At 42.7% G+C, this 11,817-nt stretch overlaps 1 protein-coding gene across 2 annotated transcripts; it reads right to left on the reverse strand.

Annotated features, from left to right (window-relative positions):
• Position 1: 1 nt before the first annotated feature.
• On the reverse strand, positions 2–11,242 carry Med1 (Mediator complex subunit 1). Of its 2 annotated transcripts, XM_078189849.1 has the most exons (9): positions 10,788–11,242; positions 10,361–10,509; positions 10,152–10,285; positions 9,924–10,062; positions 9,619–9,838; positions 9,306–9,531; positions 9,008–9,239; positions 7,980–8,934; positions 2–7,877 (listed from the first exon to the last, which is right to left on the reverse strand). In XM_078189849.1, exons 1-9 carry the CDS (start codon positions 10,816–10,818, stop codon positions 4,609–4,611), a joined length of 5,355 nt encoding a protein of 1,784 aa, XP_078045975.1. In that variant the 5' UTR covers positions 10,819–11,242; the 3' UTR covers positions 2–4,608. The 2 variants fall into 2 exon arrangements, with proteins under 2 accessions (XP_078045975.1, XP_078045974.1); XM_078189848.1 differs by having other exon boundaries at positions 2–8,934.
• Positions 11,243–11,817: the final 575 nt, after the last annotated feature.

The following is an 11,817-nucleotide window of genomic DNA, read 5'->3' on the forward strand; positions in this document are numbered from 1 at the left end:
AACATTGTTCGACGAAAATGAATGGATAGCTGATTTTTTTTCTTGGTCTGTATTTTTACCACCCTCCTCCAATTGCGTCGTAAATCGAACGACTCGAAGTAACGCGCTCGACGGTTCTCCAAAAGACATAGTTATTTTATTATCAAGGCTTACATGCTTGTCTCAAGGATTCGGCGTGTTTTCCAAGACACTCGTCGTCGATAAAGATATAATCAGTTATGTATATAGATCTTTTCTCTATACATCTCGATACGTAAATGTACATACACGCGCTAATACGGTTATACATTTATACAAAAATTATTCTCCTTTCATAGATTTGTATTTCTCGCAAGTGTCGTAGAGGAATCAACGTATTCTGTGCGCTGTATAATCGTAGCCCGCCGGATTCGAGGACATATTCTGACGCCGGGAACTACTCGCGCGAGCTCGCAAACAATCGAAATCGCGCGGACGTTTTATAGAGCGCACAGAGCAGGGTTCGACAAGTTCGCTCGAAAAATTGTATACTAGGCAGCTTCCCTCGCGAAAGAGGAAGCCGTGACAGTGAAGGATTCGAACTCTTTTTTTTAACACTATGATAACATCGTTTTCATCGTTTCCCAATCGTTTTTTTTTTACAGTCGGCCTGGCAGATTTCGCAGATAAATCTTTTGAAGGAAATTCCTTGCACGCAAATGGTCAAAAGAGACGGAACCGAGTAGCCTCTCGCGCGCGTTTTGTCATTCGTGAACGTTTCTCGTTTTCGTAGCAGCACCGTTTACCAGCGTGAACACGTCCTCTTCCTTCGCTCTATATGTACACGTTTCTCGTCGGCATTGAAAAAATAAACCGTATTCTTCTTCCCGCCGAAGAGTACTGGACAATTCTTTCTCGAAGAAATGCGTACTCTTTATTCACACGCGTCTACGAATCCTCGTCGAAGCAAAGATATTGTCGCAGCAATGTACCGGCACCCCGCTTGAAAAATACAATTTTCACACTGTACAGTATACGATCGCACATGGAAAGTTAAGTATGCATCGCGTGCCGATAGCAAATCGTTCTGTTTCCTCTAACATTACGAATAGACAATGGACGAATAAACTCGTCCAGTGTCCGTCTCTCTGCAACCTCGCTCGAACCTTTCGTCGGAACATTTCTCGCACAATTTGTACAAAGAGCATTCGCTCCCGCAACGTTGAAACTTAAATCCTTTGCAGTAGCTGCGACATTAAAATACATCCATTTAAAAGTAATGAAAAGGTCAATTGATTCTAACATTTTTTTAGACACTGTAAAATATTCGCTCTCTATAATTTGCTAATTCAAATTGTATCGAATATGAAAGTACTGATTTTATTATACAAATGTTTTTAAAATTCGAATCGAAACAATATTTTTTATTAGAGATTTTAATTAATATTTTTCAATAGAGAAGAAATAAATTTCAATGGACAAACTCGCATTACAGTGCAAAGGATTAAAGTTCCGTCTTTTGCAAATTCGTCTCGTAGTCGCATCTATCACTCACGCGGCGTTTCTTCGCAATTTCCTTGTTCACATTTTAGCACGCATTAATATGCTAAGAGAAACATCGTTTACGTGAAACAAACGCAACTTCCCCATTCCCGTAAGCTCAATATTTTCGTTGCGACGTGTTCTCCTATCGAAATCTCTTCGGTCCTATCGGAGTTCCTGTCTCTCGAAGCAATCACGCGAGGAACACAAAGGTCACGGTATTCCAAGCGAAGATTAACCCGTTGCCTTACGATCGCGAGTTTTATTGAATCTTGCACTTCTGACGGCAGTAATAGTATTCGTAGGGGTTAATGGAACTCGAGAATGAACGACGGGAAGCAGTTATTCCGTGGATATTCAGTTTTTCATCAAATTTCGTACGTTCCTGTAATAAGAGATAGTTGATGAGTGACATGTATTAGATGATGAATTCGGAAAGAATAAATTTCACGTGTACAAAGATTCCATATGTATTAAAAATTACATTTTCTTTATATTTAGAATCGGTAAATATATATTAAATCCGAATATCCAAAGAAATAACCAATTTCCTTAAACTATAAATCGTTACTCCATTTCGAGTCCCATTAACCGCTAAGTTTGTACTTTTAAACTGTTTGTACAATCCGACAAGGAATATAGCTCCTTGATTGTTTCCATTAAACAATACCTTCGATAAACAACTGAAAGTAACTTCATCAGCAATTATTTCACGAAATAATTGATAGCCTAATCTCTTGATCATTACGAAGACATCGATATTCTTAATTGTAAACTCTTATTATGTTATTAAATCGATACACGTGGAAATAGCGGTTTATTAAAGATTCCCTCGATATGTAAAACGACTTAATCCATTTCTCATCAAATTTTAACATTCGCTTCTGATAAAATCGTGAACAGGTGTTTCTAATATTAAGTTATCTGTCATCGAGCGGATTAGCGAGAAGATACCACTGAGTTTAAAGTGTATTGCCACGTTTAGGAAAACAGCGAATTGCTCGTTAATACACCAACTATTAATGAACATTGTTCAGTGTCAATAGAATGCAGCGATGACGGCAATAGAAAAATGTAGAACAGTTTAATAACACATCTGTTTTCACTAGAATAAATTCGATGATCACAAAATATTTTCTGTTACATAGCCTGACATAATGGAAAAAGAAACAAAGGTTCGATGAGCAACGACGTAGCGTATGTACAATATGTAACGAGCAACTGCATAAAAGCCAAACGAATACGTTTTATTATTTTAGAAACGTTTCTTTTGGCGATTTTCTCTTTCAGATCGAACGAGATCAAACTTATTAATAAATATTTTTCATGCTTCGCACACAGTCAGCTATTCGTGGTAGACACAGCCATTAGACAAGATCATAAGGCAACGGATTAATAATCGATTCCCACGCGACGAAGTATTTTATTTGAGGATCGATCGAGGATTAACGTAACAAAATAATCGCACGTGTTGTTGATCGTTTACATGAAACTGGAGATCGATTTTAGTTCATTGTACATACATACATCGTTGAAGAATGATGCCACTAAAATGAACAACGAAAGAGGATGTTAGAATAGCAAGGTGAGAATAAAAGGACTCGACGATTGCTTCTCTTTTTCTCGAACACTACGCGCGAAAATTTCCATGTACAGCTTCGAACTCGGCCGAATTAATGCGAATTGGACGAACTTTAATGTATTTTCTTCTCGACAATTTTATTTTTCTCCTTATCGTCTTGTTCGCGTGAAATTAATCAAGGAATACTTCATATATTAACGTCGCACGTACACGTCGCGGTGTCCTTACAAGTATTGTCCAACGCGTTTTCAATAGAAAATAACTCGTGTCTATATATTTATCTCTCGCAAGTCCATTCTACTATTTTTTTCTCGCTCGTTCTCTCTCCCCCGGTTCCCACCCTTTCGTCTCCTTAAAAATCTAGAAACAAACGTTTTATTGCTAACCTCGAGTCCTTGTTTCGCGAGAAAACGAACTGATATATATATAATATATGTATAAGAAGAAATCGCTTTGATACACTGTGGCGTTCAAATATTATATATCCATCTCTGCGAACGACCATTACAATGGAACCATCATTCTCTGCGTACAGGAAGAGTTGAACTTAACTCAATGTTAAATTCAGTGTGAAATTCGCGAACGACGTTATTACTCTGTTAGGACATCCCAGAAAAATCGCTAAGTCTCTGTACAGGGTGTCCTCTATGAACGGTTCGTTAATTGAAACCGGTTCCCGGGAATAAAAATGAAATGCTTGCTTGGATCAGAACATGTGGCATAACTGTAAAATAGGATATATTATCGTGAAATGCATTAATTATATTCGAATCAAAATTTCTCTCTAAATAAATAAGTTCCCGCTAGTTTTTGTTAACCGAACACCGATGCTCTAAAAATGATCTATATTTTACTGTTTTAACACTGCAAGATGGAACGATTCGCGAGCGATTTCTCAGAATCCAATGGGTGATATAGAAAAAGTTTTCTCGCTAAGATGACGTTCTTCAAAGATGTATTATCATTTCGACTGATAAAACCGTCTCTTTTGTACAAGCTACATTTTTTTTACAACAAAGATATACAAGCCGGTGATAATATTTCAAAGAATCCGTAACGTTGGTAACATAGCTTAAAAACGTTCGTAAAAAAGAATTCATTTTTCTATATTAATAGTGGCTCCTCCAAGACGCGCGACCTTGCAACGTTCCTCTCGGTCAACGTTAATCCAATAAAATTCGACCGGCCGATTCCTAACGTCTCCGACTCCTCGAATTCGCAACATTCAATTCGCTAATAAAAAGTAAAGAGGTAGAACGTCCCGCTGAAGTGTACACAACTCCTCCGAGGATCATTCGACTAATTTCTATCAGTGTCTCGCGAGCGATCAGCCTTATGGTACCTGCTGGGGAAACTCTATACGGTACCGGTGCGAGGTGACACGCGCGCGCCGCGTGTACGCGCTCGAAGAACACTGATCCGCGCGGAAAGGCAGCATTACTCACCAAGCTTTGCAGGACACCCTGCGCCCTGTGCAACGCGTGCGTGATTCGCGGATAAAATTAAATCTAGAGTTTCAGTAACCTTCATTTGCCCATTCCCACCAGCGCCTCGTCCATCAGCTCGTCGTCGGTGATGCACGGCGAGGCGGAGTGCGGCGACGGCGGGATGACCCTCGGCGAGGGTGCGGGACTCTTTACAATGTGCACGCTCACGGAAGGACTGGCCGGGAAGGCGGGCGGCGGGGGCGGCGGCGTGTTCCTGCGCACCGAGGCCGCCTGTGTCATCGCCCTCTCGGGAATGCTGGTGAAGTTCAAGCTCTTGGCCACGTCCTTCGGCGTGGAGAAGTCCAACAGCATCTCCGCAGCCTCCTGAGACGTCGTCGGCGGTAGCTCCGTGCCGGCCGGTTTCATCGTGTTCGACGAGTTCTCCGTGGACGCCGCGGTTCCCAAAGCGGACGCGCTGGAGGATCCTCCGGAAGACGGTACTTGCTGCTGCTGCTGCTGCGGCTGCTGTTGCGGTTGCAGCGGCTGTTGCTGCTGCGAAGGCTGTTGTTGCGGCGGTGGTTGTGGTTGCTGGGCCTGCGGTTGCTTCTTCTCGTCCGACTTGTACTTGGTCAGATTCGCGTCCGCCGGCTTGATGCTCAGGTTCAAGCTCTCCGAATTCCCGTTGCCGGAACTCGGCGCGCTGGTCCCGTTGCCGCTGGCTATCGTGCCTGTCGCCATCATCGTAGAGTACACGGGTTTGCTGGTAGAAGGTGCATCTGTACCTTTTGGTAGAACGGCCATCACCGGACCACTTCCAGCGGCGTCGTCCTTGCCGCTGGCCGTGGAGTTTAGAGTACTACTCAGAAACTGCGTGTTGCTTCTACTCATTGACGGCTCTTTGCACGTGTCGCGAGACTCGTTCTCCGACGGCTGCATCGAGAGGTTCGTGGGAATGTCCAGATCGTGTGAGCTGTTGCTCGCTAGAGCAGGAAGCAGAAGATTGCTGGTGGTGTCGGTGCTGAGATTCATAGACATTGCCGAGGCTGCGCTGGTCATGGAAAGATTGTCGGGTTTCGTTTGTACATGATCCCGCCTACCCTGATTCGACTGGTCGTCCGGCACCGTTTTCACGGCGGTCGACGACGCGTTGGATAACGTTTGCAGTTTCCCCGGCTCCGTAGCTTGCTTCGTTGTTATGTTATCCAGAGTCTTTCCTGTGTCGGGAAGCATGGACAGTTTCTCGGTTTTTTTATCGCTGGATTCGGCGTTTGCTCGAGCAGACAATTTTGGTATTTGGAATTTGGTGTCTAACTGCTTCATCAGTCCCTCCACGACCAATTGTGGTGGCAAGTTCGGCAGACTCGATAAATTGGACATGGTGGCGTGAGCAGCGAGAAGCTTGAACGCTCTTTCGCTCTCGCTTTCCTCCCGCAATCCAGAGGGGCTCGATTTTCTAGTATCGCCGATACCTTTAGATGGAAACAGACTTTTCTCGCCGGACTTCGACAACCGGGATTTGTCGCGGTTTCGACTGAGATCCGTTACTCCCGAGCTAGTCGTTTTCGGGCAGCTCGAAGACGATTTCGAGGATATCACGTTCTTAGAAAGCAGGCCACCGCTGCCGCTACCGCCAACGTTCAGTCCTCCAGTACCGTTGCCGCTACTAGAGTTTGGTCCTGATATGGATTTCAAAGCTGACAACATCTTCGGTCCCAATAGGGTCGCTTTGCTGCCGCTGCTGCTGCTAGAACCGGAAGACGAGGATCCAGACAATTTTGGGGAAGTCTGAGACGCGGGTTTCTTCGACGCTGGACCAGAACTGACCCCCGGTTTCAACCCGGTGTGCGTTTTGGGGGAACCGTTACCCGACATCGAGGTCGACGAGGTCGACGAACTCGATGAGGCGCCGGTCACAACAGACGCGGAGGACGATGACATTTTCAGGTTCGTTCCAGACTTGGAGTCTTTTGTGCGTGTTTTATTGATCGTTATCTTCATCCCGTCGGAGCTGTGCTTCACCATGTATTCACCAGGATTCTTCGACTCTATAGAAGTATTCTTACTGACACACTTTCCCTCCGCAGCCTTGGCCGACGAACTACCGACGCTTCTCTCTTTCTGGCTACTCGAGTTGCCGCTGCTGCTAGTTGCGGTCTTGGTTCCGCCGTTGCCACCGTCGTCCGTGCAATGTTGAGCGTTCTTCAGCTTATCGATAACAGCGCTCAGCGAACCCTTCCTGTTCCTCGCCTGCTGCTGGGCGATCGCGGACTTGCCGAGCTCCGAACTACCGGACGGAGGTGTGCTACCGCCGCTGTTCGGCAACGTAGCCTGCGTTTCTCCGCTAGGAATTAATTCCAGTTGTTTTAACTTACCGCTAGAGGATTTTGTCTTAGGACTCTGATGACCACCGGATCCGCCGAAGGTTAACGACGATGTCTTTCTTTCCTTGTCACGGTTGGAGTCTTTGCTCGAAGACGACGAGGAAGACTTTATCTTGGATTGCCCGGAATCGGTGGTTTTACTAGAAGGAGAATTTGCGGCGGATTTCAGCGCGGACATACTCGGTTTACCGGTGCTCGCTGAACTACCATGCTTCGGCGACGATGTGCCGTGTTTCGGGCTCACGCTCGCAGGCACTGGCGTATGCTTGGGACTACTGCTATAGACTGGAGAGTGCTTTGGACTTTGCACCGGCTTGGTGGTTGATTGTTTCAATGTAGGACTGGACTTACCTACAAGAGCGAGGGGACTGGTATGCGTCGGCGACGGACTAAATTTTCTTAGCGTCGTCGCGGGCGAGGACGGCCGCGAGCCCAAGTTCGGCGGCGATTCGGTCGGTTTGATGCTCACCGATACCGGCTTCGACAACGGGTCCTGCTTCGACGATATCTTATCCGGCGGCGGTCCCATAGGACTGTCCTCTCTCTTTCGCTTACGTCTTTTCTCCATTTTACCTTTGTCCTCCGTAGACTTTCCCTTCGAGCTCTTTCTTTCTCTACGTTCGTCCGTCAAACTTTTAGATTGTGTTGGTCCAGCTATTGGAGTTATAGTAATAGAACTCGGTAAAGTAGTTTGTGGCGAAGACGCAATCGGTATTATTTCAATACCTGGTCGTCTTTCCAAACCCATCCCCGTAAGTACAGTGTTATAGTTTGTAGTCTGACCGAAACTACTGCTTGAAATTGGCGTTATACTTACTGATGGCGGCACCAAACTTTTGTTATCTTCGAATATAATCGGACTCTTTTTCTCTTCCCTTTTCCGTGATTTACGATCTCTTTTGATCAACTCTTCCACGTCTTGCAAGTCGTGGACTTCCGTAATCTCGCTTTCGTTGTCGAAATCGTAATCGGAGCTCTTGTCCGTCCCTAGAATATCAGTCGGGTCCAAATTAGAAAAATCCAAGCCGCTGGTCAAACTTGTCGCCGATGTCGGCGTAGATGTCCTTGTCTCGTTCAAGTTGTCCCTACCACCGGTTGGCGTGCCCAACGGCGTTGAATCCGAGCTGGAGCTCTCCAATAATATCTCCGCGGTCTCGTCTCCTTTTCTTTTCGGGCTCCGCCAAATACCATCGGCAGTTTTCCGTTTACGCGTCTTCTTTGCACGTTCGTTCATAGGATTGGCTAAAGGGTTTTTTGCCTGTCCAAGCAACGCACCCAGTTGCAGAGGATTCAGCATGGCAGTGGTTGTGGTATCGGATTGGCCGGAATATGACGGAAAACCGATACTATTCTCCGTTCCGGCATCTAAAAAAGGCTGCTGCTGCTGTTGTTGTTGTTGCTGCGGCTGCTGTTGCTGCGACGACTGCTGTCTACCCATAGTCCCATTCCCGTTGTTCAGACCAGGCTCCTGCTTTATTTTCGCTTCCCCATTGGTAAAATCCGGCATGCCGGAGCCATTTTGATTATTCTGATCTTTCCCGGAACCGAGATTAACGTTGTAACTCCCGTTTCCGCTATTCATATTATTCATTGTGCCCAAAGTGTCGCGACTTTCCCACGATTTCATGAGAATCCTCATTGTCAGAGGTATGCTTAAACATTTCTGCAGAACTTTTCCAGTCAGATCCGACGTTCGCTCCGTATTCGTAATGCTAATACCGTACAATTTGCACTTCAACGCGGAGATGTCCGTCAAATCCAATTCTGCCGTTGCCATTGTCTCCTCGAAAGGATGCTCCAAACTTACCGATATGTGTTGCCATGATAAAGCACTCACTTCGAATATAGTCGCATGTTCCGGATCTTGCCGCGCCATAGATCTCACGCAACTAGCAATTAATGTATTGAATAGCGCCTGCTGCCGCAGATACACCAAGATTTGTGGAACATGGGCTGGATGCGTGAACGAAATACTGCTGACTAAAACACCTTCCATGTTTTTGTTCTCCGTCATGAAATAGCAGTGTTGCTGGTCCGGTAAACTCTACAACGAAACGTAAGCACAGTATAGTAAGCTAGTTCTGATATCGGAGAAATATTTAAAATGATGTACGTACAACATAAAGTCCTCTATTATTCCGACAATCTAGCTGACCATCGCTGGCATGTTGAATAATTAAACTAAGTAGCGGATGTGGAGCAGATACGTCTCCACATTCGAGTTCTGTAACCTTTTGTATCCTACGTAACAGTTCCATACACATTGGCATCTTCTTAACAAGTTTCAATACAAAGCAAGCAGGTAATACAGATGAATTTGTACCAGTTAATGGAGCATAGGATGGAGTACTAAAAATAATTTATTGGTTGGACAATAGTTCAACTAGTTCTCTGAACTTTCAACGGCTTACAAACCTTTTTCCTGTAGGACTTCTATTTACAGTTATGATACTAGATGTAGGCAACTTGTGAGCAGTGGAACCTTCCATACAAACTGTAACGGAATGACCGATCTTCCGTTTAATAACTATTTCTGAATTTAGAGCATCACAGGTACGATTCTCCTGGTCTATTAAATCATAAGGAGAAACAAAATATGTAAGTTTCATGGCATGACCTCCTCTTCTTCGTTCGAGGATCCCTAAATGAAAACATCATTCTAAAGATTTGACAATGACATTCGATTGTTATTTTGTAAACATTAGTGAAATGAAATCGTAAAACTAACCAACTGGGCTTTTATGAACAAGATTAAACGGTTCTTTCATAAATGTCTGCAACTGAGCTAAAATACCCAAGTCAGCCTCCAGTGACTGCAAAGCACTGAATGCTTTACATTTTACTTTTTTATCCGCATTTAACTGATATATAGATGCTAAACCTTCTAATTGTACTGTAAAATCAAGGAAGTCTCCCCGTGACAAACAAGATACCAACACATCACAGCTCTGCAAATAAATTATCAAGACATGTTTAACACTATTTCTGAGGAGTGTATAAAATTGAATAGATGTTTGTTTGAAAAGTTTATACCTGTTGTTCATTTTTCCCTTCATGATGAATCTTTACATCTTTAACGACACCTGTGGGTTCCAAAAGGACTTCCAAAAAAAACATATCTGAAGATATAAACAACTCTGTACCTGGTGGACCAGACATCATAAATTTTAAGCTGTAAATCAATCATAGCAGAAATGTTACTTAAATTTAGCTTCCTCTCTCGACAATTAGCAGTATTATTAGTATTAACTATTTATTTACCCCAACTGTCTGGTTAAACTCTCCAAGCGTTCTACCATGGACTGTAGGGAGGTTACTTTTATGGAATGCTGCAAAGTATCTAAACATTTCTGTAGCTGACCCTTCTCTGCGCTATCTATGGCAAACCTCTTATCCTATCAAAGCAATAAATGCAATTAATTAATCTCAATTTTATATACAATTTCAGAATGATGTACGTAATATATTACCAGCATCGCCATACGTAAATTTTTGGCAGTTTCCACCAAGGACTTGAACGTGGAAGCTTTGGAGCGTAATTTTTCCATAAGTAATTCCATCTGCCATTCCTTCCCCTTATCCATTCCTGGAGGACTGGTGGTGGCAGGAGGCTGCCCACCTACATAAAAATTATTTATATAAAATACGTATTCCATACTCAAATTAAATTATTGAATAAATGGAACTACGTTTATCAAAAAATCGAAACGATTATTCATAAATATAATAATATCATAAATAATCTTATTTTACGTGTCTACATAAAACATAAACATAGGTCGAACAAAAATTCTTTTCATCTTTCCAATAATCGAAATTACAGACGACAATCCAATTATTCATGTTATTCGTAAAAAATGTATGATTTTTAGAAAATAAATTTCAATTCACACTCACTAAGGGGCTTTTGTCCGTTCGCAACATCCATGTAGCCTGTGTTGGATCACACGGATGTTGAAATATACGCGTATATCGATATACGTTTGTTAATCGTAATATCACAACATTATTATACACTACATTGTGACAGGAGTTGTATTTTCACCTAACCCACGTTTGATCGTACAACTGCTCCTAACCTTCGCGCACAAATACAGCAACTATACTTGAAAGCCATACGTTTCTACTGTACATATAGGCGTTATCGTCCATAGCATGGGATTTAAGAGGGGAGGGGGTATGTTGTAACGCGTTATTAAAATACACTTCCCCACCCCCCTTTATATTTGCACATCGTGTTTTCTAATGTTCATTCGTTCCTGCTCTATCAACACACACGCGATGATAAATTATGAATTTCATTTTGAAATAGAATAAAACTTATTCGTTATGTTTTGTCTAAAATGTAAACCATATTTCTAACCGCTGCAGTTACGCTGAATTAAATGTACGATACGCGTTCAAATAATTGTATACTTCGCACGAATAATTCATTGTATTTATGTGGCAGAAATATTAGAAGCAAACTGTCAGTATGATTATGTAATAAGCACAACTTAACGAAAAATGAATGTTTAAATGTAAATTGCAACATGTGAATGTGTTTGCGGACATTCCTAAGCTCTGCACTTTCAATTCGTTGAAGCTTCAACGATTTACCGCTAGGCGAGGCCATTTGAAATTAATAACAGAAGAATCTTCAATGAATTTTAAATTAAATTGTTCTTAAAAAGGGAGACGATAATTAAAAATATTGATTGCGAAGAAGAGTCCAATTCTAGTTTAACATTACAAATTGATTAAACTTTGAAAAATATTAAAAACCCGCTACGGAAGAAGGCTAACCAAATTTATATTTCAATTATTGAATTTGATTTATTCGTGTATATCTCGTAGACTAATCTTATATTTTTAACAACAATATTATTTACAGAATTTTCTTGAACATAATGCAGGTTGGGGACGTAATTTGTCCATGAACCAGAAT

Source organism: Augochlora pura, chromosome 9 (genome assembly GCF_028453695.1).
Source record: "Augochlora pura isolate Apur16 chromosome 9, APUR_v2.2.1, whole genome shotgun sequence".
Lineage (NCBI taxonomy): Eukaryota > Metazoa > Arthropoda > Insecta > Hymenoptera > Halictidae > Augochlora > Augochlora pura.